The sequence below is a fragment of the Electrona antarctica genome (genome assembly GCF_951216825.1).
Source record: "Electrona antarctica genome assembly, chromosome: 3".
Taxonomy (NCBI): domain Eukaryota; kingdom Metazoa; phylum Chordata; class Actinopteri; order Myctophiformes; family Myctophidae; genus Electrona; species Electrona antarctica.
The window spans coordinates 36,038,320-36,065,834 of NC_136808.1; the positions used below are offsets into that span (position 1 = coordinate 36,038,320).

The window sequence follows — 27,515 nt, forward strand, 5'->3', positions numbered from 1 at the left end:
ACAGAGAATGGCAACTATATAAATACAACTATAACAATAATGTGGGCATCCATCACTGATTTATTTTCAGATGGTGGTCGGTGGCCAATTACATATAATTCTGAGGGTCCTTGACATGAAAATGTTTGAGAACCACTGACACTGACAGAACCACTGGTTTTTCAGAAAACTGCCAGGATTTAGAAGACATTTTGTAGAATCGGCCTCAGGACTAAATGGGTTAAGGGCCCTGGATGGAGTCTACACAAGAATGCTACGAATGGCACTATAGGTGTCACATGGGCGGACCCCATCAGAAATGTGGGCCTCTACGGGGACCTACCACTGGTCACAGACAAGGTCAGAGAGAGAAGGATGAGGTTTGCTGGGCACTGCGTCTTGAAAAGGAAAGGAAAGAGGCGCAATATACGTAGATGGACGTACATATGCAGTGTGGAGAAAAAAAAGAAAAAAACATTAACACAATCAAAATTTAAAATGTAAATGATTAACAAAGAAAACGAACACTGCTTTTGCCATGGCAATATTACCTTTAAAAAGGTTAACCCGGGATTTGATTAGAGTGCATGTAAAACCTTTAATGGATTATTTTCAGCTCTGCTAAAAGGATTAAGAATCAATGCATTTACAGGCTATTGACCCTGTAAATGACCACAAGCATAATAAATAGCATAATCAATGCAGTTATTATCAGGTACTTGAAGAAAGAAAATTGATTGTCTGGATTTATGCATTTTCTGGACAGCAAAGTCTGAGGCTTTGTGTGTGTGTATATATATATATATATATATATATATATATATATATATATATATATATGTGTGTGTGTGTGTGTGTGTGTGTGTGTGTGTGTGTGTACTTGTAAACAGCATGGTACAGTCAGACATTAGGGCTAAAAGGATATAACACAAAAAGGTCCTGGGTCTTGTTTGCATTGTGGACCTACAGTATGTAGTAAGAATACGGTAATAGTCATTATTAATGGTGGTAGTGGGGATGGAGGCAGTATACGACAGTACCAATATTAATAGTCATTATTAATGGTGGTAGTGGGGATGGAGGCAGTATACGACAGTACCAATATTAATAGTCATTATTAATGGGGATGGAGGCAGTATACGACAGTACCAATATTAATAGTCATTATTAATGGTGGTAGTGGGGATGGAGGCAGTATACGACAGTACCAATATTAATAGTCATTATTAAGGGTGGTAGTGGGGATGGAGGCAGTATACGACAGTACCAATATTAATAGTCATTATTAATGGTGGTAGTGGGGATGGAGGCAGTATATGACAGTACCAATATTAATAGTCATTATTAATGGTGGTAGTGGGGATGGAGGCAGTATACGACAGTACCAATATTAATAGTCATTATTAATGGTGGTAGTGGGGATGGAGGCAGTATACGACAGTACCAATAGCAATAGAAGCGTTTGTATTGGTGGGAGCATTGTGTTGAATATAATCAGACCATTATCTGAAACCCTTTACTAGTACTTTTTGTGGTAAAAAAATCTATCTTCTTCCCTTTCTTGTATTTCTTGGTAAAAATGATGTTACTATGCACCCAAGGAATTTCACCCACTTTTTTTATTGTAACTGACAATAAAGTTGATTCTGATTCGGACTAGCTCGTAGCACTTGCCGTAGCAGTTGCCCTAGCCTTGACGAGCTTGCAGGCGTATGAAAAGGCTACAATTTTGATATGTAGACAGATGCCAGGTTCATTTGTAGACCTAACATCCTATATAATATACATTAAAAAATAATAATAATGTAAAAATAAAAAATAAACACTAAATGTTTTTGCAATAACACTGGCAGTTGGGGTCCACCCTCTCCAGCAGGGGGAGTGACACAATAATGTAAACATGTATGCTACCTTTCTGCCTCCCATCAGATACAATCCTACACCCAAAATGCATTCACCATTTCAACCTATGTGTACAGTATGGTTTTACAAAGTTTCAACACAACAGCAGGAATGGAAACAATTTGAGATTCATCTTTTTCCAGGCAAGAAACTATTTCAGGACTGGCAAAGTTATCTCTACTCTACCAATAAATGGACGTTACATAATTAAGACATCTGACTCAAAGTGTGGCAGACCAATTAGTTCACACATCCCAAGACTTCTGTGATGGAGAGGTTAGTTAGCCTTTATCTGCTCCTTTGGAGGAGAGACGGGGAAAAGCCAGAGTCAAGTCTCGTAGAGAAAATCCAATTAATCAACGCAAATGTATTTGATTTAGAAAGCTCTTTTGCAATGCTCAAAACAACATCTCCATCATCATGGAAAAGAAGGTTAACAGTTGTCCTGGCTAGTAGCTAGTGTTTGAACAAATGGTGTGCATGGTGTATATGGAAGTGACAAATCACATCAGCCACAGTACGGAAATAGCTATAATGAAATGTTTACTGTTGCCACTTTGCACTGCATGCCACGACACTTTATGGGAGTAGTTTACCCCCCAGAAAATGACTTATTTTCTATCAATTACACACCCCATGAAGCCTTGAATTCATGGTGATTATGTTTGTTTTCCTGAGACATTCCTGAGACAATTTGATGACCGGGTCATCGGTCAATAGGAGACTCAGTAAGACGTATGTCATTTTTTGGGTGAATTACTTGTGTCCGTTGACCGCTGTCTATCTGTAGATCTATTACTTTGATCCCAAAGGGAGTATCACGTACAATAGACTTTAGATACATTTCTAAATAGACGGAGGTGTTGCCAAGCCAATCATGAACCACATTCTCAACCTACAAACTGTAGATTCACATCAGCATTCATTTCTAATTTTCCATAGCCAGAAACAGTCAATTCACATTAGTATACAATACACAGCATACAACACAAGCAGCTGCAGCAAAGAAAACAAAACCAAACAAGGCTCCTACCTTAAGGAGCAGTCTTCTACACATTAGTTATCTCTAGCTCATCCTCAGATGTGGCCTTCCAGCAGTGTCTCCAGTCATCTCCAGCCTCCATACACCTGACTAGCTTGCCAGTACTTTCTTCTCCTGCTGGGAGCTCCCTTTGTCAATGGCAACGACCAGTCTCAGTAGGTCTGCTATTACCTTACATGTTAGACAGGGCCTGCAGGGGCCCAAGAGCTCAGGGGGGCCCTTAAGCCAGAGCCTCTGCATGAAGTTGCCGTTCTTAACTCAGCATTTCTGGGGTCCTCGGAGTCACTGCAGGGGTTAGTAAAAAATGACATGGTGAAAAAGTGACCCAGAGATTGGATGTTTCGGTCCTCAGTGATGATGATGGTCTGAGGACCATGCTATAGGCTATAGCACCTAATGTTGCATTCACACGGGCAGATGCAAAGATACAGTCTACCATTAATTTTTAATGAAAGCCAGTGGCTGCTGCAAAAGCTACAACAGCTACAAAACGTTGAGCTGGTTTTAACTGCAGCTAAAAATACGCTGTGTAGCTTTGCATCTTTGTATCTTTTGCATCTGCCAGTGTGAGCGCAGGATAAAGCGGTTCCCCTATGATTACGAGCCAAAGAACCACTTCGCTATTTAGCCTAATTTATTTGTTCACTTTGTTAGCAAGCACACTCATGTTATTTATATTGATTCATTATATTATTTAGTGGACCCGCTGGAAAAACCCATTTGTGTTGTTTCCACTACTGATGAAGTGAGAGTCAACATTGAGCCATATGGAACTCTATATTTGGATGTCAATATGATGTCACAGATTCTTCAAAAAGGCCACTGCCAGGGATGCCAACTAATCGATCACTGCTACACAGATAAGGAGTGTGTGAAGACATACTGTGCATCTAAAATGGCATTCAATAGCTTATTATCTCGAGCTGTGTGGGTGGGCAGAATAGGAAGCAGGTGTGTGTTCACAGCGTCCAAGCCAGACTGCAACAACCCTAACTGGTTTAGAGTGGGCCTGGCCTTTGGGTCATCTGTTTTCCTGTGGGGCCTGCTCCTCAAGCAGCACAGCTCAGATGTACATGAGTACAAAGTCAGGAACGGACTGGAGTGACCAGAGTGAAACATCAACACGACAGTGGAATTAATTTTATTTGAAGGATGCCTCAGATGTTGCTCGTGTTTGTTTTCAGTGATTCTTGAGCCCTCAAATAAGACCTAATTTTGCATATAATTCTGCACGTAATAGAAAATGCTATTGCGTATTACTATTATTATTTTTAAATGACGTCACAGCAAGCCCAAATTGTTTCTTCAGGAGGAGTACTTTCTAGACCAGCAGGGTACTTGGCACTGTAAACACTGAAATAAACACAGGTGTGTAAAATAAGCATAAAGAAATCATTTTTGCAGGTTTTGACATGGTTATGACCTTCCATGCATGAACTACACTGCACCAAACACTGGAAGTGCAGCTAGGGCCCTATGCTGCATGAATGAGCGATTACGGTTTTGAACAATGGACTCGACTCACAAGCTTGCACAAGGGTTGGCGCACGGAGGTGACACTACTGCGCATGTGAAACAACTCTATGATGCAAAAAGAAACGGAGGTCATCGCCCCCAAACACGGAAAAAGAGGGGAAAAGGGAGTATTGTGCTGGCTGAGCAACTCCATAGAAGTGAATGTCAAGAGCGGAGCCGACCGGAAATTCCGGAATATACTGTAACTAGTATAGAGCACTTTTTTTTTAAAGGTCCACTCTGGTTCCGTCCATACCACATGGTGGACCATGTTGAGGCCAGTCCACAATTAATCCATGATTGGGAAGTTTGGGTTGTTATAGTTTGTATCTTATCGTTTTATAATTGCATCAGGGAAGAAACTTAGTAGTAGTAGTATAGTCGCAGAAGTATGTATGACTGTATCAGCTCTAAATGTGGCAGTCTATCCCCTTTGCAATGTGCTTGGTTTAACAGCCAAAGTGGCTGGTAGATTAAAATATATGTTAGGGCCAAATGAAATTAGTATATTTCCATGTGTTCATTTCTTGTCCACGTATGTGCACACTGCACAGGTAGTGCACTCGCACTACGTACGTACAGTATGTGCACTCGAGTGCATCGGCAATGAACCAAGGGAGTGCCGTGCCTGCCATCGAGTCGGCTGGATAGGCAGTTGTCAAGCCCCGCCAATCCGGTCAATACACCCATATATAGACATATTGTATATGGAGATCCGGTTGTCCAGAACCACAGATCTGACCGATATGCCTATGCTGTAGCCTACATGGGCATGCCATCTCGAGGAGGAGTGGTGCTCTGCTTTTAGTTGTTCAGATCCACCGATCCAACCGATATGCCCATATATGGACATGCCCCTATATGGGTATATATTGATGACATCAGAGTACAAGAAAATGAGATCCTCAATATGTTGTCTTAGCACTGATTCATAGACTGGCCTGGACTCCATATTTGGGCATGCCTGACACGGAAATCAGTGAGATTGGACTACATTTCGTTTTTTGATGGGCGCTAGCCCCTCCAATATCAAGCTTTTTGTTACCGTCCACAAACTTCGTCTTAAACAAACATTAAATTCCCACTGACAATGAATGGAGCATTTTACGTCTGAGCAAATAGGCAGCTTAGTGTCTATTTTACGTCATGATGATGTACGACGATAAGAGCGCCCCTCACTTCACACAGGTATGATTTTTAGATTAGTTTTGTTTTTGTCCAGCTTTGAGGGCAAACATTGAATGCCACTGACATTGAATGGCCATTTTTGAGTGTTTGTGTAAACACAAACATTGTGTAAACACAAACATCGATGACAAAAGTGAGGACGCAATTGTGATTGGCCAGAATGAGATGATGTACTGTATGATGATGTATGATAAGAGTGCCCCTCACTTCACACAGGTGTGATATCTAGTATTATCCTATGGTAGTTCTACCATCTGCGTTCAGTATATAATCCATTCTACAAAAACATAGCAGATAGAACACTAAGGGTGAATCACTAGTTTTGTTGTAGAATACATTTTGTTTCTTTTAGGGAGTTAGCAGAGCATGTGAGTGGCATGGAGCAGGGGGAAATCCCCTCCTCGCTCCAGAGGTCTGTCGTCACACTCACAATTGGCTCATGTTGATCCACATGCGTTTATCGCGCTCCTGGAGAGCTCCTCTTCCTGATCCGCCATTATGGAATTTTCTCGAACACCCAGCGAACGGCACTGTAATTATCATTGGACATACAGTACATACATATTCTGTGACTACTTAAGCATTAGAAAACAAAATAAAGTTCAGTATCAGTAGAGCTGAGCTCGACTGGAATGGGATCAGATACCTGATGAAGGTCGTTTAGACCGAAACGTTATCATCTGAATAAAACTACTGCTATAAGTGTGCGGGACCCTTTTCTTCTCATGATTCACATTTGGTTGCCAGCTCCGACACACCTGTCCTAAGGTGTGCACAAGGCCTTTTCGCTACAATGGAATGGGAAAGCGACATTTCATAGTAATAATGTATTAATTAAAACAATCCCCAATTAACCTTTGAAAATGTGCATTTCCCGTCAGTCACGCCTCCATATATGGTCACGCCTCGTGACATCATGCCTCCATCTATGGTCACGCCTCCATCATATATGGAGCTGACCTGTTCTGACATTCCATATGTTGATCCTTCCCCACCCGTCCTTCTTCTTCGATGTCTCCCTTTTGACTGATACCTGTCCATTCAAACTCTAGACGGGCCCGCCCCAAAGTTATTAGTGCAGCCGCGCCCGGCAGCCGGCGAAAATTAGAGTTCTCAACAGGCCCGAAAATTCCCGTACAAACCCTGGGTACAAACCTTAGAGTATATATTAATAGAGATGGCACCGGGTTTCTCCTCCCATCCACTTGCATTAAGTTGCTCAAAAGCGCATGAGGCGATTTCACTCCTCCTTCCGGGTAGGAACAGAGTGCATTCTGGGATTGATTGGGCCAAACTCATGAACGTGCTGGCCGTTGACTATCATTGCACGCGTTCAGTGTTCACGTGTCATCATGAACGTGCGCAATGATAGTCAACGGACCAGCGCGTTCATGTGTTTGGCCCAGCGCTGCAATACCAAATTCGGCCACTATGTCCATTTCGCCTCAAGGTTTCCTCTGGGTGCCGTCTCTATTAATATATACTCTAAGGTACAAACCCTGTACACTCAAGACACTCTCCATATATAGCCAGACCCCATCAAACCCTGTACACTCAAGACACTGCCCCAGCTGCCACCCTTAGATCTTCATATATGGCACTGGTCTGTTCTGACATTCCATATGTTGATCTGACCCCCCATGCCAAAGCGCCAGCACTCGCCCAACAGTCTGCCGTCACCCAGGCGGATGCGAGGTTGCTTCTCGCCCTCAGGGCGTCTTACTGGTATGTACCACTCAGTGCCAGCCTTATCCGGTAACACACACACACGCACGCACGCACGCACACACGCACACACGCACACACACACACGTTTCCATATCTGTTCTAGACAGGATCTACAAATAGGCAATGTGAATTGATCCCAGTCTAGGTGCCGTGTCATTGTTCCGACGGCGCGTTGGTCCGACTCTCCGCATTACTAACCCTGACTGCACGCAAAGCCACGCAGTCGGAGTAATGGGATGTCGTAGTTATGGACAGTCCCCCAGTCTAATCCACAATAGGATGATTACGTCATCTAACGTGATGTCACATATGAGTAGTCACCAATTAACCCTACTACCTGTGGCTGCTAGGTGGAGACAAAGTGATGTCATGGGTGCTATTGAGGCATATAAGCACTTTTTAAACAGGTGACAAGTTAGTTCCCCTTTGGAGAGCACAGCAGCTTGAGCAGCTCAATCACTATTCCAACCCACCTGAAAGTTATTGATAATGTTGCCAGACCATGCAGCACAGCAGCTGCTGGACTTCAACCAGGAACTGGACATCGACCTGCTGGATAATGTGGTGAACTGTGTATATCACGGGGTAGGACCACAGCAAAGAATGGCACAAGAGGTGCTGACACACTTTAAAGAGCATCCAGATGCCTGGACAAGAGTAGCCAAGATACTGGAGTTATCCAAGAACATGAACACCAAATACTATGCTCTTCAGATTCTGGAAACTGTTATTAAAACAAGGTGGAAGATTCTGCCACGGAATCAATGTGAAGAAATTAAAAAGTATGTTGTCTGTCTCATTATCAAGACATCGTCAGATGCATCAACCTTGGAGAAAGAAAAGGCCTACATTGGGAAACTGAACATGGTACTTGTCCATATCCTGAAGCAGGAGTGGCCCAAACACTGGCCCACGTTCATCAGTGACATTGTGGGGGCGAGTCGTACAAGCGAGAGTCTCTGTCAGAACAACATGATCATCCTCAAACTGCTCAGCGAGGAGGTCTTTGACTTCTCCCCTGGGCAGATGACCCAGGTTAAGGCCAAGCACCTCAAAGACAGCATGCACAGCGAATTCTCACACATTTTCCAGCTCTGTGAATTTGTGATGGAGAATTCCCAGAATGCAGCTCAAGTCCATGCTACTCTGGAGACCCTGCTACGGTTTCTCAACTGGATTCCATTGAACTACATCTTCGAAACAAAACTCATCAGCACACTGGTGCACAAGTTCTTGACGGTGCCAATGTTTCGAAATGTGACACTTAACTGTCTGACAGAAATCGCTGGTGTGAACGCCAAACAGTACGAGGAGGAGTTCATCACCCTCTTCACCCTGACCATGTGTCAGCTCAAACAGATACTGCCCCTGAGCACAAACATCTGCCTGGCATACAACAACGGGAATGACGATGAACAGAACTTCATTCAGAATCTCAGTCTGTTCCTTTGCACCTTCCTCAAGGAGCATGGTCAGCTCATTGAGCAGAAAAACCACCTCAGAGAGACTCTAATGGAGGCTCTCCACTTCATTCTGTTGGTGTCAGAGGTAGAGGAGACTGAGATATTTAAAATCTGTCTGGAATATTGGAACCACCTGGCATCTGAGCTTTACAAAGCGACCCCTTCCCCTTTCTCTACGTCCACTGGTCTGCTATCTGGAAACCAGCACATTGTTCAAGTTGACGTTACTGGTCGCCGAAAACTCTATACGCGTGTCCTGTCCAAGGTGCGCCTGTTGATGGTTAGTCGGATGGCCAAGCCAGAAGAGGTGTTGGTGGTGGAGAACGACCAGGGGGAAGTGGTCCGAGAGTTCATGAAGGACACAGACTCAATCAACCTCTACAAGAACATGAGGGAAACGCTGGTGTACTTGACCCATTTGGACTTCGAGAACACTGAGCGCATCATGACGGAGAAACTCCAAAACCAGGTGAACGGTACAGAGTGGTCCTGGAAGAACCTGAACATGCTCTGTTGGGCCATCGGCTCTATCAGTGGGGCTATACACGAAGAGGAAGAGCAGAAGTTCCTGGTCACCGTTATCAAAGATCTGCTGGGTCTATGTGAGCAGAAGAGGGGGAAAGATAACAAGGCTATCATTGCATCCAACATCATGTACATTGTTGGTCAGTACCCACGCTTCCTCAAAGAACACTGGAAGTTCCTCAAAACTGTCATCAACAAGCTCTTCGAGTTCATGCATGAGACCCATGATGGTGTTCAGGACATGGCGTGTGACACCTTCATCAAGATTGCCAAAAAGTGCCGGCGTCACTTTGCCGAGGTTCAGGTGGGAGAGGTGAGGCCCTTCGTTGATGATATCCTCGACAATATCACCACGATCATCGTTGACCTTCAACCCCAGCAGATACACACCTTCTATGAGGCTGTAGGTTACATGATCACTGCCCAAACAGACAAATCCAAACAAGAACAGCTGATAAACAAATATATGCTGATGCCCAATCAGGTGTGGGACAACATCATCCAACAAGCCAATACCAATGTGAACATCCTGAAGGAACCAGAGACGGTGAAAAAGCTGGGGAGCATCATTAAGACCAATGTTAGGGCCTGTATGGCTGTAGGGCACCCCTTCATCATCCAACTGGGCAAGATTTACCTGGACATGCTTAACATATACAAGTGCCTCAGTGAGAACATCTCAGCTGCTATCCAGGCCAATGGTGAGAAAGTGACAAAAGAGCCCCTGATCAGGAGTATGAGGACTGTCAAACGAGAGACACTGAAACTGGTCTCATGCTGGGTTAGTCGATCAAATGATCCACAGATGGTTGGGGAGAACTTTGTCCCTCCATTGTTAGACGCTGTCCTCATTGACTTCGAACGGAACGTCCCCGCTGCCCGTGAGCCCGAGGTCCTCAGCACCATGGCTACCATCATCATCAAGCTGGGAGGAAACATCACTGGCAAGATTCCGCAGATCTTTGACGCTGTGTTCGAGTGCACACTTAACATGATCAACAAGAATTTTGAGGAGTACCCAGAGCACAGAACCCATTTCTTCCACTTGATCCAAGAGGTCAACGCCCACTGCTTCCCTGCATTCCTGGCCATCCCCCCCGCCCAGTTCAAACTGGTCCTGGACTCCATAATCTGGGCTTTCAAACACACAATGAGGGATGTGGCTGACACTGGTCTGCATATTCTGTTCACACTGATGCAAAACGTTGCCAAGGAGGAGGCAGCAGCCCAGAGCTTCTATCAGACGTACTTCTGTGACATCCTGCAACACATCTTCTCTGTGGTCACCGACACGTCACACACTGCTGGTCTGACCATGCATGCATCCATCCTGGCCTATATGTTCAACTTAGTGGAGGCAGGTAAAATCACCACAGGCCTGAATCCAGCCAATCCAACCAACAACCAGGGTTTCATCCAGGAATATGTAGCTAACCTGCTCAAGACAGCCTTCCCTCATCTGCAGGATGCCCAGGTGAAAGTGTTCGTGACTGGGCTTTTCAGCTTAAATCACGACATTCCTGCCTTCAAGGACCACCTTAGGGACTTCCTAGTACAGCTCAAGGAGTTTGCCGGTGAGGACACCACAGACCTGTTCCTGGAGGAGCAAGAGGCATCTCTTCATCAAGCCCAGGAGGAAAAACTCAAGATCCAGATGTCTGTCCCTGGCATCCTCAACCCCTACGAGATCAAAGAGGACCTGTGTGACTGAGGGCTCAGCTCAACCTAAATGTAAAGACTGGCCTCCAGGTGGACGTTTTCAGACCTGTTCTGTTTTCCTTTTATTCTATTTTTATCTCCACCAGGCAGACGGATGGAGATTATGTTGTTGCACCATGTGTGTGCATGCGTGCGTGCGTGCGTGCGTCCGTGTGTGTCCATGGCTAATCGCAAACCACTAAATTCAGCGTAAAAATGTCTGGTGCACGTTGCCAGTAGGTCAATGTCTGGTGCACGGTGCCAGTAGGTCAAGGAATCCATGAGTTTTTTTTTACGCCATGGCTGTGTAGGAAGGGCAGAGCCGTTTGTTTTTGTGTGTGCGGTTGTCCGTCTGTATGTGCATGGCCACATACAGTAATGTGATCTCGTAAACCATTGGACTGATCAGTGTCCATTTTTTTGTGTTTGTGTGTACCAAATTTGAGATGATTTGATTGGCTGAGCACGGAATGTGATGTATGATAAGAGTTTTTTTTTTATAAATATATTTCACTTTAAATGTATATTGGCAGTCTATTGGTCTTGGATCAGGCTAAAACCTTGCCCATATATGGAGTAATCATGTTATAGGTTACTGATGTCACCTTTCCTAAATAAGGAGACATTGGGCAGTATTATGCGTGTCTTAAGTACCAGGTCTTATTACTTAACTTAAGACCTGGAGGCGTGATCAATGCCATTTGGCTATTCTGAGTGGCCAAACAGCATTGACCACGCCTCCAGGTCTTAAGTTAAGTCATAAGACCTGGTACTTAAGACATGCATAATACTGCCCATTATGTCATAGATACTTTTGATTGATTGATTGATTTAAGTATTTATTAACAGTTTGCAGAATTACAGTACATTTCAAGCACAACTCAATACAAAAACTGTTAACTGTGAGTGGATGACACCATAAAGCATTACACTCGTTTACAAAAGGGTCCACCGTTTTCAATTCATCATAACATTTAGAGACGTACAAATATACAATTCTATATAGCCAAAAACAGGAAATCATCATAAAGTAGGTAAAAAGGGGGAAAAACATAGGGGTGGGTGGGGGATTCAGATTTTACGAGGGCAGGGCTCCAGACTAACTTTTTCACAGGTAGCACTGGTGCCACCTACCTTTTCATTTGGTAGCGCCACCACAAATTAGGTAGCACCATTTTTTTCTTTGTATAGCGTGGTATTAATACATGATCTTATCATGCCCCCACATCGGGCGCCATTTATTTATGTAGTGGTTTCCACCATTAAAGGTTTGAATCATAAAACCCCCTACAAAGGTCACTGTGTAAAAAACAGCAACCTACCTGGTTATACTTCAAAACACTGTAGATGGTTTCAACCCACCACAAAGTCACTCAGTCAATAAAGGCAATATTTATATTCCACACACAGAAAGTCAGTTTAAGGTTTTGTGTTGAAAATTAAATGCAGTCCAAACCTTTTGGATTAATAAAGTTACAATTTGTACAATATCTCCATTACCATTATCCAAATTAATTCCTTATTATAATATTTTTACATTTTGGAAAAAAGATTTTGCAATGTGAAATGCCACCAAATTCTTAATCCTTTTCCTTGTCTTTATGGGCCAACTTGTGAAAGCTGCATGCTTTTATTGTGAAGGCAAAAGTTTCTGAATGCTCTCAGAGCCTGCATATCTCCGCGTGCTGAAAATAGCTCATCTACAAGCTCACAACGCGTTGTGAGCTTGTAGATCAGCTATTTTCAGCACGGAACACGAAGAATAAATCAGGCATCAGTGCTCTTCACTCACTGGGAGGGAGATTAATGTATTTTGTTGGCCGATCATCATGTATGGACCTATGGTATGGACACATAGGCTACCTCCTCGATGCAAACATAACAAGCTTTGGAAGCTATTTTTCGTGGCACATTTCGTGGCACATGTTTAATCAAACAACACGTTTACTAATATAAGTTTCACTCAGTGTTTGGGTCGGGAGTCGGCTGTGTAGATCATGACTGATCATCATGCAGTTAAGATATGCGCGCTGCGCGCTCCAGTGAAATTGTACAGCTGAGAAAGATTAGTTAATTTGTGTCGGATAAGCTGCGTTCAGACCTGAATATATATTCGCCTCGGTTCGTCCAGTTTGTACCGCGGCAGGTCGCGCCGTGCCCGTTTGCGCAATTCTCATCTTTGAATTGACTTTGTATGTAATCGCGCCGCTCTAAAGTGAATCTGACCAAGTCTGAAGGGCTTATTTGTGGGTTTTCGTGAACGATCGTTCTTTGAACACTGGGCGTCAGGCGAACGTCCAATGTTTTCAATCAATGGAACGGGCAAGCACTGCGGGATGTTTTTTTTTCCTCCACTCATCCTTCCAGCAAGTCGCACCTGTGCGACCTCATTACATTTTAAGTATCACCCTTAATAAATTAAGTCACATATGCGACCTAATAGGTCGCACGCTGGAGCCCTGTACGAGGGCCAATTTAGAACGTCATCTATCCCCCTAGATTCACATGTTAGTCACAACATTATTAGACCACGTCTTTTTTAATGGCACAGCTCTGAAAAAGGCGTAGTCTATAAGACTTTTGTCCAGGGATAATTTATCTTGCAAACCTTAAATCATTGTACCAATCATCATCAAATGTTTTTTACCAGTAGAAGAAAATGTGTGAGAAGTGTGACCAGAGGATTCCTTCACTGTACATCATACAGTGCAAGAGTTATAGATCAAAACGTAAATTGGCCTGGTATAGCGCCACCATCAGGGAAATTTGAATAATTTTGTGGGGGAGGGGGCGTCTTCGAGATTAGCCGCACACAGACGGACAGGGACACACACACACACGGACAGTTGTGCAAAACCCTATTGTATAATCTTTGCCTCGTCCGCCTGAAAATAATAATGGGAGTCAATGGGGTTCAGAACAGGCTGACAAAGTGCCTAAATTTGGCAATAGCTGATGTTATCGATACAGCATATAGGCTAATTAGTGTTGTACATCAAGTGCATTCATTCCTACAATACAATCATCGTACATCATCGTGATGTAAAATAGACACATATGCCTATTTGCTACTATGCCTATTTACTATGAATTATCCATTCATTGTCAATGGGAATTTAATGTTTGTTTAAGATGAAGTTTGTGGATGGTAACCAAAAGCTGGATGTAGGAGGGGCTAGTGTCCCCACCCTTTGGGTGATCTTTAAAAAAAATATATTAACTACCGGTTATATATATATATATATATATATATATATATATAATGGCTTATGGGTGGAGTGGGTGGACACATTCAGATTACCCAATAAATATCAATATGATTGGCCAAGCTTCACGTGACGTGTCACTTGGAACCCGAGGGATATTCCAATAACGTACAACAAATCCCCATATATTGAGATCACCGAGTGTTCAACTTGACATCATAGACTGGCCTCCATATGACACAATGGACTAGACTCCATAAATGGATTGTTGTTCCTTCTTTGGGTACGGATGACTCATGGAGACCTCATCATGATGACAGGAGTAAACACCGGTCATAGCACTGACGTCATAGACTGTCCTCCAGTAGTACTGTGTACCTCACTAAGAACTTTGACAATGGGTACAACAGGTATTGATTGATTGGTATTGAGACACATAACCAATGGGCATCGGCCTAGTTGACAATATCAAAAATGTACGTCTAAAGGCGTGTAAAGAGCATCATATACAGACAGTATTTCACACTCTACTCTACACCCTACTCTACCTGTAGGGTAGGCTACCAGCCTACCACCACGGCGCTGCATGCTTACACCGACTGACCGACAGCAATTACACCACCACCCTGTTGCTGCTTTTGCATGCATTGTACTGTCGGTCTCTACAGAGACAATCAGGATTCTATCAGCTATCGAGGAGCTATACCAACACAGCTAACAAAAATGGGAAATTACACGCATAACAAGCAGCTGGTATCTTGGTGTAGCCCCCAGCCAAGACCCAGCCTGCAACAGCCCCGCCAATCAGGCTCAGCACTATTGGCATGACAGGTTGTGCGTTGGTCTGGCGAGTGGGAGGCCCGGGTTCAATCCCCGCTTTCCGCGCAATGCTACAATCTGGCGTAGTCGGCAGGACGTGGAGCGTGATATCCTTGTGTGAGGGACATGAGGGACATCGTGTGCGGCGTCCGCGGTGTGAAGTGAGAAACGCGAGGACGCGCTTCAAAGACTGGGGGGGGTGATTGTAGCCCCCAGCCAAGACCCAGCCCGCAACAGCCCTGCCAATCGGGCTCAGCCCTATTGGCATGACAGGTTGCGCGTTGGTCTGGCGAGTGGGAGGCCCAGGTTCAATCCCCGCTTTCCGTGCAATGCTACATTGGCTTCAATGTAAAAAAAAACAACTCTGTTTTGACACTTACTGTACATTTGAAAGAGAACTAATTTAAAGCAGACATATTATGACACTTGTATTATATGACGCTTTTTCCCTTTTTCTCTCATGTCGGCTCCATTATATCTGACTAGTGCAGTGTATGTTGTCAATATTGTCATCATTTACCAATCATCTAACTATTGTAGCCTCTAACAATATAAGCTACAGCTACAAGTTACACATACATAAATATACATTGTATTTCGTAACTTCTGTCTATCAATCTGCGTCGACCGTCCCCGGGGCGGGTATGCCTTACACTCGTAAAAAATCCCTGGCTCCGCGCCTGGCCTAAACCGTACAGTGTATCTTCTAAAGTGGAAATAAAGTGAATCTGAATTTAAAGATTTATAAACAAATAAAAGAGCTTTAAAAATATTCTAAATAAACTGGCAGCCAGATGACATGAGGCCAGGCCAGGACTATTGTAGTCGCTTCTTTTTAAGCCAGTGAGGAGACAAGCAGTTGCATTTTGGACCTGCTGCAGCCACCATACGAATATATCCGGTATCTTGCAGCCCTGAAGGATTTAGGCCTACCTGGGAAGAAGAGAATTGGCTCTGTCTTCATTTGCGCTGAGACGGTGGGAAGAGCGGAAGACAGAGATGTCAGGTTGTCAGCCAGACATGCAGCGACGCCCTCATCAATCTGCGTGACAAAGGAGAAAAACAGTTGAGTACCTATAGCCTATGTACCAAATCAGTTTATGGCAGATACGGCAGACAGTAGACCCTATCATGTGTTGAAATTTATAATTACGGCAATTATAAACTTTAACACAAGGCCTACTCTACTGGTAAAAAAAAACAACAGGCTAATTAAAAGTTAACCTCCCGGGCCCCCATCCCCAAAACAACAACATTAACAACAACAAACACATTTAACACACCGCGGCGCCACTGAGTGAAGTATGGATTTTGGTAGTGTTTCTTCGGTTTGCACGTTTCAGAGAAATTCAGTCGGTCCGGGCCCATTCCATCTTGGATCCTGCAGGATACCTCTTGTTCATGATTGAAAATGTAGGTATAGGCTGGACTCGTAGGAGGAAAGAGAAAGACGCGTAATTTGTTTTAATTCGTTTCGTCTAACTATGAATGGTATCAACTATCATCACAGCCTGGAGGACCAGGCAGGAGGAGGAAGTGCACGTCGTTTGTTTTCCTGCAGACTTAAGACTGAAGTTGAACTTCTAACCCCCAGGTGGGGCTGTTGGCCTCCTGCATCGTCGTCCTGGATAAGGTTGATGGCTGCGGGCATAACCTTTCCATATATATCCCCGCCTGACCTATCGGTGCTCCTCTGGGAGCGTGAGTGCCGTACTGTGCTGCCGCTGCGCCTGCTGCTCAAGCCATACTTTGGCAGGTGAGTTAGTTTATATTATAATAAACTGTTAGGTTGATTGATAGGCTATGTCTTCTTTCTTGATTTGAACATGGTGGACCCTATTGGAAACAAGTGTAATGCTTAATTGGGTCGTCCACTCACAGTTAACAGCCTTTGTATTGAGTTTGTGCTTGAAATGTACTGTAATTCTGCAAACTGTTAATAAATTCTTCAATCAATCAATCAATCAATCTTTCTCATTTCTGCTTATCAAACAATATGAAAAAGTGTAAATATAACTAAATATGCTCTCTCTCTCTCTCTCTATCTCTCTCTCTCTCTCTCTCTCTCTCTCTCTCTCTCTCTCTCTCTCTCCTGATTTTAGATGAACTGACGCAATCACTTTCTATTTCTTCATCATGACTTGTGGTTGTTGTGGCTTCATGATGATCCTTCTGTTGCTTTCCTTCCTGAGTACTGCATCTGGATATTCAGACAGAGACAGAGTGCGAGACTTAATGTCTAAATTTCCCCTTATTGATGGGTAAACCAAGCTACATCTCTATAGTATATTAGCTTATGCATGTACTTCTAAACATATTAGGTCTAATAATTTCCAGTACTACAGTAGGCTACCACTACCAGTATTATAATTCAGTCCATGTTAAATCTAAGTGCCACAAATTATATTACTTAGTCTGGTTGGTTGGACAATGCAATGCAACTCACACAGTGCTTAGAGCATGCATCGAGCGGATGTGACTGGTGCCCTCAGAACACATTCCAAGGCATATAAATCACATCTGCAATCAGCAGCAGACAGATGAAGAAATAATTTGCCTGTTTCTGTCTGTCTGTCTGTCTGTCTGTCTGTCTGTCTGTCTGTCTGTCTGTCTGTCCATCTTTCTTTCCACCTGCCTATCAGTCACAATGACCTTGCCCTGCAGTTGAGGATCCGTCATAACAATCGTCTGAGTCAAATTGACCTTCATAATCTCAGCAAAGTGGCCACAGACATCAACCGCCTCCAAGCAGGGCATGTTCAAGCTCAGGTACTTTATCCTTCACTCTTGACTGAAGACCATAAGCCCCAACTAGGATTGGCTCAGAAAAGCTCAGAAGGGCTTTGTTGTGTTTTTTTGTTTGAACCCCTAATCAGAATTTCATATGCGGCACTCAGTAGGCCTATAGATTAATCATAATTTGCTAAAATACAATAAAGTGTAAGGTGTAAAGATTTGGTAGGTGACCGGGTCGGGTATTGAACATGAACCACAATTATACATTTGGATGGGTTTAATGTGCAAAAGGGTAAAATCAGTCCTCAATGGCTTCTGACAGAAAATACGAAGGGACAGGGATTATTATTATTTAATTTGTATTTATTTTATTTTTTTACATGAGGTGGGCGTTGTCATCTTCTACTAGGTGCTGACAATCTGTTTTGCCGACTGCCTTGTAGCATAGTGGTCTATAGTGACTCAACTTTCAATCCACACCTCCTGGGTTTAAATCCTGCTTGCGCCATTATTTTTGGCGATAAATTAATGTTTTAGACCGTGACGGAGTCTGTGAGGTTAGAGTTAGTATGTTAGGGTTCAGAAATACATTTATCACACTGTATTTCTATCAGACATGCATTCATCAGATGGTAAATTGTGTCAGAAAGACAGTTACCAGACTGCTAATTCTGTCAAAGACATTTATCACAATGCATGTCTATCAGAAATGCATTCATTTGATGGTAATTCTGTCAGAAATACAGTATGTTTGTCAGAAGCAATTGAGGGCTGATTTCACCCCGCTGCGTTTAATGTCCGCTAAAAATGGGCACTCAAATTGTAATGGCGCTTTCGGCTTTCTGTCTGTCTGTCCTCCATAGAACTATGCATACTGAGTCAGTCACGTAATAACTGTCCATCTCCATTCTATTATTGCTGTGACCACACAACATGCTGTTGTGTTCCCCACTCTCCTACGTGATTGTTCTGCACTATTGTCAGGTGTTTGCAGTCTATGTGCTGTGTGGGGCCCAGGAGAAGGATGCAGTGAGGCTGACCCTGGAACAAATAGATGTTGTCAGACGCATGTGCACCGAGTACGCAGCCCTAGAGCTGGTCACATCTGCCCAGGGTAAAGTAGACAAGCATTTTACAGCGACTCCAGTAGAGTAAAGGTTAACCACTTTCAACATGGCATTCCTATGTTGGGCAAAAATAGCTGATCTACGAGCTCACAATGTGTCGCATCAGGACGCGTTGTAAGCTTGTAGATCAGCTATTTTCACTAATTGTTGCATGTGGAAGAAAAAAGTAACCTAACATTTTATGTAAATGTATAAATGAGAATTAACACATGCACATGTGTGATGCACGTGACTTAACAGTGGAAAGACCACTGTATATTTCAAGGTGGAAATATTTTCTTTAAACTTTGTCTCCACATCGTCAGGCCATTCCAAAATGTTTTATAACTTTTTCATACTGCAAAAGTTAGACCGAATCATCATGACATCACCACAAACTAAACTTTATTTGCCAGTAGATAACGCAGGCATGCAGTGTCGCATTGAAGCAGTATTATTCATTAACCTTATCTATGGAAGAACAGGACACTTATGATATTGTTATTGACTATTAGAAATATTTTTGTTATAAATATGCACAGGTTGACAAACTAGACATGGCAAATGTTCTGAACACTTTACTTTATCTTGTGAAAACGTCCATAGACATTCTATCCGGAAATGCCCATTTGTTTACCAACATTCAAACATTCTGGTCTAAAACAATCACATGATGGCTATATTACTATTAGTACAAATGTGTGATGTTCATATTCACTGTCTATCATTTTCTTCTATGCGCCACACTCGCGTGGGAGGTTACACATTTGTATGCAGAGCCACATCCGACTGCAGTTCGTGTTCAAACTTCCAGCATAAAAGCTTAGTGCTGAGGTCTTTGGGAGATAAGTGCCTTGGCATGGAACTTCAGACATAATAGCTCTTGTTCAGTATTTTTTTCTCTTTTATGTGTACTAGTGCTTCCGCCTTCCGCTCATAATGGTGTGTTTGTGTGTGTGTGTCTGTCTGTCTGCCTTTCGTTCCCGGCAGGACTGAAAGACACAGAGATGAAACATAAGATAGCATGTCTGATGAGTATTGAGGGAGGCCACTCCATCGACAGCAGTCTGCCAACCCTGCGTATGTTTTACCAGCTGGGGGTTCGCTCCATGGCCCTCAGTCATAACTGCAATACACCCTGGTAAGGGGGGTAGATATTATAAATTTTGTACGCTGTGTATGCTTTATTTTAATCTCATAACATTACACACGATGAAAATAGTTGACTATGGGTGTAAGGACCATGAAATGTCCATAACTAAAATTGTGCACCACACATGTACATACCTAGCCTCGCGTTGCGATACTAATATACCACTGCGCTGGGCTGCGTGCGGTATTAATCCGCCTCGGGGCATATGCATATGCAATAGTGTGGCTGCGCCAGGCTAGTACATACCTGTAGAGATGTACGTACAGACACAGAGGTAGCCTGTGCACGCACACGATGGTATCATGGATGTATTCCGACCCCCGAACTGTTGTGTTGGAAAATAACTAAGCTACACTTGGTTGGTAAAGTCGACAACAGTACAGATTCTCACAACAAACTGAAGACGATGGGCACATCAGTCACATCTAGAAGTTTTGAATACAAATTTGAACATTTTCAGAATGCTTAGGTTGGTTGGGTTTTAGAATCAGCCTCAGGTCTAAATGTACGTCCTTTACAAAGGAGACCAAAGTTCGTAAATGTTCGTAAAGCCATATCGTAATGCATATGAGTAATGCACAAGAGTTTTGTATGTGTTCCTTGTCATGACAGGGCTGAATCCTCCTCAACTATGTATAAGTTCTATCAAAGACAGAACAACAGCCTGACACACTTTGGTAAGGTAAGTTCAATCTTTTAGCAATGCTTTTGTAGTCGGATATGTCAGCAATACAATTTTGGATCTTGGATTACTGTTGTGGTTCCAGGCCAAGATGCACAATCAGTTGCACATGTACGTCTGTTGTAAGGACAGGAGACAGGAGCCAACATCCTAGTACTCAAACTAAACAGCTTCACCAGCCGCGGGCTGGTATTGTTTTCTCGTCAGTCTGCTCTGCAAGTGAGATTATAATGAAGGCCAAGTTCAAAGATGTGTTTGACCCATAGAATATGACAAGGGTCAGACCTGTGGTATCACCCCATGCAGGAACAACAATGGATGTGGGGAACAACGCAAGTTGAGTACCTGTTGTACCCGTCTGTCTCTGTCCCTTTTATGCCCATATGGAGATGTCTGTATGCAGATCGGTCAGGTCAGCAGTTCTGGACAAACGCTGATCCGACCGACTTCACGCCTATTAGCACTGCACTCTTCCGGGTACTCATGTCACACTGGGTACGGTGCGACATGCGTGTGAAGTCGATCAGGTGGTTCTTGAGATGTACGAAGAATGTTTGCCTATTACATGCCCTGAATGGTTAGGGCGGCGGTGGCTCAGGTGTAGAGTGGCTGGATGGTAACCGCAAGGTTGCTAGTTCGAACCTGGGCTTCCCCAGAGTTAGTGTCGAAGTGTCCTTGAGCAAGACACTGAACCCCTAATTGCTCCTGATGTGCTGCTTGGTGCCTTGCATGGTTTCCGCCGCCATCGGTGTATGAATGTGTGTGTGAATGGGTGAATTGATGGACAATCTATGTAAAGCGCCTTGGATAAAGGTGCTATATAAATGCACGTTTGTCCCAGTCTGTACATGGCTGCTGTAATGTCCTCAGTGGGAGTGAAATGTCTTTCTTCCATACTGCGTGTAACTGTGTGTGACTCTGTGTTGTAGGCGGTGGTGGAGGAAATGAACAGACTGGGGATGATCGTGGACCTCTCTCACAGCTCCTGGGACACGGCTAATGCTGTGATGAGGCTCTCCAAGGCACCGGTCATCTTCAGCCACTCCTCTGCCTACTCCATCTGCAACCACAGCCGCAATGTTCCCGACCGGCTACTGCATCAACTGGTGAGAAGAACGTTGGGGTTGACTGAAATCATTGATCAATTCAGCGCTTGAATTTGATTATTATTATTATTATTATTCATTATTAGAATCGAAGCTAAAATCGAAGCTAAAATCGTGCAATAATAGAGAGAATGATGGCTTGTAAGTGGTGAGGGGGGCCATGCCTTGTACTATAATACACACACTCACGCACGCACACACACACACACACCCTCCCTTCAACTTCCAGTCATTTCTGACTTTTAATCTTGTTTTTTTACATATCTACATTCCTCTTCCTGTTTACCCTCTCTCTCACACACACATACACGGTTTGCTCAGAGTTTTGGCATGGGTGTATATGCAGTAGATTCTCCTGTGTTGTTGTTTCAGAAAAAGAATCAGGGATTGATCATGGTGAATCTCTACAGTGGATTTGTTGCTTGCAAGGGCCAAGCGAACGTCTCAGTTGTGGCTGGTGAGTCAAACTGTTGTGTACCGTTTAATTATGATTAAGTATGTTAGGTTTATGTATGCGATTATTTCTAATGACCTTACAGGTTTGCCATGTAATCCCATCGTGTCTTTCAGACCATTTTGACCACATTAGGAAGCTGATTGGAGCTGAGTCAATAGGAATTGGAGGAGACTATGAAGGTGCTACTAAGTAAGTATATATAGCCTTAATTGGAAAATAATGCCTAAACATCATACACTTAACCACTTTCAACCTGGTGTCCCTACTTTGAGAATTACATTTGTCTTTATCAATTTAAAAAGGTTTCAAAAGCTGCCAACAAGTTGCCAGATTGTAGGTTATTGTCATCACTTTTGTGCGACACTGTCAAACAACATGGCATTAATTAATGCAGTTAAAAAGATGAAATATGGACATAGGTTTCATCTCGACAGTGACGATATGGAGACAGTGACAAGACAAGACAGGCCACTGGAAGGAAACTGGAATGTTCCTGTCACTGTTGTGAGAGTGGCCATTTATTTAAGCTTTTAGCCATACTGTGATCAGGTGATCATGTAATTGTGACATGTCCGTTATCTGAGAAAATCACAATTATTATTATTATCGTCATAACTGTTTCAAATGTTGTTCAATTCACACTATTTTTTACAGTTTGAAAGTATTACATAATGATGTCAGTCAATTCCTTTTTTCAGAGTTATTTTTTTCTTTTTTAATAAAGCCTAAAAGGCAAACGGCAACGTCATTTGTATTTATATGTTCTAATGTTCAATGCCAAAACCACAACTAAATTGTTAATCGCAATTATTTGTGTAACAATTAATCATCAAGTAAGATTTTAAGATGGTGACAGTTCTACTGACCTGTGGTACTTTGCAGCTTCCCTCTGGGGCTGGAGGATGTGTCCAAGTATCCCACCCTGATCCAAGAACTCCTCCGAAGGGACTGGTCAGAGTCTGAGTTGGCTGGTGTCCTTCGACTCAACTTCCTGCGAGTGTTCGAGGAGGTGGAGAGGGTGAGCCGGAATGCTGACGTATTTTATATGAAGTCGTTTTATGTGGCTGGATGTACAGTACAGCGCCATATTTTATCAGTAATTTAACGTATCATTAAGCTTTTAAAAGGTTATTTTCTTGAAGCCATTCTGCTTTATTAGATATTGCAGTGGTGAACGACAGGAGGAAAGAGGTGTTGGAGCCATGGAACAGGTCATGAGCTGGATTATAAATAATGATAGCACAGTTCCCTGCAGTAGAATGACAATTTGTAAAATATATCCATCCTAGGAATTTAGTATATTATTTCAAACTAAAGTCATTTTTCTTAGAACAGTGATATTTATGGCGATATATTATGTTGTAGGGTAGTAGGGTAAATGTATGTGAGGTGTTGCTTCACCGTGTGTCTTTTGTATTGTACTGCATTTTATTGTATTGGGTGCAGCTGGTCCTTAGTTGTCCTTAGTAGTTCTCCCCAGAGACAAAATAAAATAACCCTGATTACTTGGTATCTGTAACCATTTTGTCCCATGACATGACACACAGCGAAAGAACATGAATTTCAACCTTATCATATATAGTAATTGATCCTCACTAATTCTCATTGTAAGATGGCGCCATGCTGTGTACAGTACTTTTGAGAAATTTGATTAGCAATGACACCATTGATGGGGATTCCAAACTAATAGAAACTACAGCCTTTCTCTTCCCTGGAAAGTTAACACTGAAATAAAAGACACTGCATGTTGTTGGGTCAATAAAAAAGTTTACAGTCAAATGTTTCCCCATGCAGGTGCGTGATACTCTGACTGGGAGCCTGCCTAGTGAAGTGCAGATACCCCTGGAGGAGGTTCAGAACCCCTGCAGGCTGCTTCTCACACGTCCCCACCAGGGAGGACAGAAGAGTGCCACCTCCTCGGTCTGCATTACTGGATCTCCTGGTCCCATGAGGCCACTTGTAGGGGCCTTGGTTCTGCTGCTGACTGCCAACCTGTTTGCACTTGTGTGATTTGGAGTGATTGTTGAAATTAGTGTGTAGTGCATTAGCTATAGTATTCCGAGTACACATACACAACAATCGATTTGTTTAACTTTTAGTATTTTTTTGGCTTGCCACTCATCGCAATTATAGCACATTGGGAATTGCATGGCAGCCCCATTGGGTTTAATGCCACGTGTCCACCTCTACCAAGCTACTCACCCACATTGATTCATTGTACTCATGTTTTTTTTCTCCATCTGGAATTGATTCATTGTACTCGTGTTTTTTTCTCCATCTAGAATTACTCTCAATGGCACATCATCTGAGGGGTTTTATCAATTTGCAAAATCTGTACTTAGGGGTGAGGTTATTCCACAATGTCCCATGCCAGGAGTCTAGGTTGCTTGGAGCATTGCCCAGGGTAACGTAACGATGGGATGCAGTGTTAGATGTGTGTGGGAAGGGGCGTAGGGATGGATCATATCCTGCAGAAGGTCTGGTAGCAGGTCACCTTGTTCTTTGGGTCATCACCATTGTTTTGAATAGGTTGCGAGCAGCAACTGTGAGCTAGTGAAGGCTCACATTCTCTGAGGTTGAAGATCGGGCATGCTGTGGCATTCTGGATCAGTTGTAGGGTCACTGCAATGTGTGCCTCGAAGCACAGCTTACTGTCAGGTTCTTAGTGATTTTGAACATGCAGGAGTCGCTTAATTATTGTTGAGCTTGAGGTGAGTGAAGACATCCACTGCCAGATGTCAGCCAGGCATGCAGAAATGTGTTCAGCCTGTGTGTTAGAGGGTGGGAAGGGGAAAAAACTGTTGTGTCAACTTTGTAGCAGTTAACAGGACAACTTGCAGACAATACATGGACAGACATAGGGACGGCCATTGCTGGTCATTGGAGTGGCTATACCACTCACAAATCACACCCTTGTGAAGTGAGGAGCGCTCTTATCATCGTACATCATCCATTCATTGTGTAGGACAAAAATAGCCGATTTGCTCGCCCACATATGATGTACAGTAAATTCTACATTCATTGTCAATGGGAATTTAATGTTTGTGTAAGATGGAAATCTACACTATAGCTGAATATAGGAGGGGCTAGCGCCCCTCAAAAATAGAGACGGCCAAGGACTGACCCTTGAGGGACTAGACGGTAGGCAGTTATGGGGTGATGAGAGCGAACCTCCAACAAAGCGACCAGTCAAGTAGGAGTAGGATAACCACTTGTGTGCTGTTCTTAATGTGACTGCATTAAATGCCACAAAGTAGAGTGTCTGCGAGGATCGAGTGCTGTTTCAGTAGAATGTGTGTGCAGTATACACACACAAACAGTATATACTGTAGCATATGTCTGTCGGCCATCATGACACCAGACCATATTAACCACTTTAGCCCTAAATAGAGGGTATGCGCGTGACATCATCATCAAACCCGGAAGTTATGCAGGAATGCCTACTGAGTGGCAAAAACTACTTTCTGACCTTGACAACCCATGCAACCAAACAGAAAAGTCCTATCTGATTGCATGAAACAACGTTAAACAATGTTAAACTCACTTTGCATGTTGCTTTGCCACTCGATTTGCCACTCGATGTGCCATTCACTTTAAGCATGCGCATACCCTCTATAGATAATGTGAGGTAAGTGGATTGAAAGTCTTATCAGAAACAAGAAATTGTCAATAGTTGTCCTTACATTTAATACAATACATAAACTCATTAGCTCATGAAACAATTCAGCACAAGACCTTACCCTGGGGCCCATGGGGACAGCGTCAGTCAGATCCAGTCCCAGCATGAGCCATGAGGGCATGGGCTCCATCAGCTCCAAACATGACATCCCCAAGGATATTGAATAGGCCATCAATTTGCAACCATTGTGGATATACATATCTACTAAGACAGTCAGTTTTATGTGCAATAAATTGATTGCACTATCCTATAAGAATGATGCATTCTTGAATGATGTACTTTTGGTGACTTCCTTTGTTTATCTCTGTTGCCACAATCTCAGTCAATGGCGATGTAGCGATCGGGAACATCATTCGCAATGCCATTAAAATAAAAAGGGCAACTTCCGAGTGAAGAAGCAAGACGTACCTTTTTTTTCAATAAAAATGTCAACTTCCTGTTGATATTGCCATTTTTATTGTTTAGAAAACCTGGATTGGGCCTGGGTCGTGGCTTAGCGGTCCAGGCACCTTGGCTGGTAATCCAGTCTGGCAGTGTACCGCGGGTTCGACTCCCGATCCCGACGGCCTTTACTGCATGTCACCCCCCCATCTCTCTCCTCATTTTCCTGTCAGCCTACTGTCTATCCCTCCATAAAAAAGGCGAAAGCCACAAAAAAAAGAAAAAAAGAACCTGGATTGTATCCACTGATCTGGATCTTCAAATAGTATATCATTCGGGAATAGATGAGCATTCTGAGAAAATAAGCCACCTACAACCTTAACGTATTGCGATTTGTGAGCTTGTAAATTCGCTGTTTGATGTACAACCAATATAGTGCTAAAGTGGTTAGTGGTTAGTCTTAGCAAAAAGAACAAAATGCCAATATTTAGTGTATGAAATAATGCAGCACACCAACTTACCTTGGGGCCCATGGTGACAGCAAATCAAAGACAACGCAAAACTGAGTTAGTCAGTGCTACAAACGAATGATGCATCAACATTCATGCAGCCATAAAACTGACTACAGAGATATTTACTTGTTTCTTGTTCTCAAGGGCTGTGAGTGGACAACCTCTTCAGCTTGCTGATCACAGCTAAAGATATTGAATTAAGATTTTTTTTTAAAGTATTGAATATTCTGTGCCATTGGCCATGCACGAAATTAATGTGTCAGCATACCTGCTGAGACAGCGGTTTTCTTTCAAGTTGTCTGTAATGTTCATTTTTAGCATATTTTTCACAGCATCCATGTGCCCATTTAAAGCACCCCTCTGTTTTTGTATGCAGATGGTACAGTATAATACATACTCAGATTACTCACCTACTGTAGGGGCTGCCCAGTAAAACCATAGTTGTATGTTGGTGGCACGTATTTGCATGAAAGAACATGTTTTTACAGGGGCAAAAACATTATCACAGCATGATGGTGAGAGACTAGTATTGAGGTATACGTCCAATTGCACTGCTGTAGAAAATGTAGCACGAAAAATAGCAGATCTACAAGCTCGCATTGCGATTGTCGCTATTCATGCAACACCGTTGTACGACT

The 27,515-nt window shown here is 43.1% G+C and overlaps 2 protein-coding genes and 1 long non-coding RNA gene across 3 annotated transcripts; 2 read left to right on the forward strand and 1 right to left on the reverse strand.

The window, feature by feature from the left end:
* Window positions 1–2,746: 2,746 nt before the first annotated feature.
* On the reverse strand, window positions 2,747–16,570 carry LOC306920120. The gene is made up of 3 exons (XR_013789617.1): window positions 16,349–16,570; window positions 15,999–16,107; window positions 2,747–3,208 (listed from the first exon to the last, which is right to left on the reverse strand). It is a non-coding gene; the product is annotated as an uncharacterized lncRNA (long non-coding RNA).
* On the forward strand, window positions 7,844–11,053 carry LOC306920110 (exportin-1-like; the record flags this gene model as incomplete). The annotated part of the gene is made up of 1 exon (XM_079496738.1): window positions 7,844–11,053. The coding sequence occupies one exon, from the start codon at window positions 7,844–7,846 to the stop codon at window positions 11,051–11,053; it is 3,210 nt and encodes a 1,069-aa protein (XP_079352864.1).
* Window positions 16,013–26,457, forward strand: dpep2 (dipeptidase 2). Its single transcript, XM_079496748.1, has 12 exons — window positions 16,013–16,130; window positions 16,660–16,821; window positions 17,168–17,326; window positions 17,708–17,834; window positions 18,786–18,915; window positions 19,898–20,048; window positions 20,673–20,742; window positions 21,672–21,848; window positions 22,221–22,305; window positions 22,419–22,494; window positions 23,188–23,323; window positions 24,100–26,457. Exons 3-12 carry the CDS (start codon window positions 17,202–17,204, stop codon window positions 24,313–24,315), a joined length of 1,293 nt encoding a protein of 430 aa, XP_079352874.1. The 5' UTR covers window positions 16,013–16,130; window positions 16,660–16,821; window positions 17,168–17,201; the 3' UTR covers window positions 24,316–26,457.
* Window positions 26,458–27,515: the final 1,058 nt, after the last annotated feature.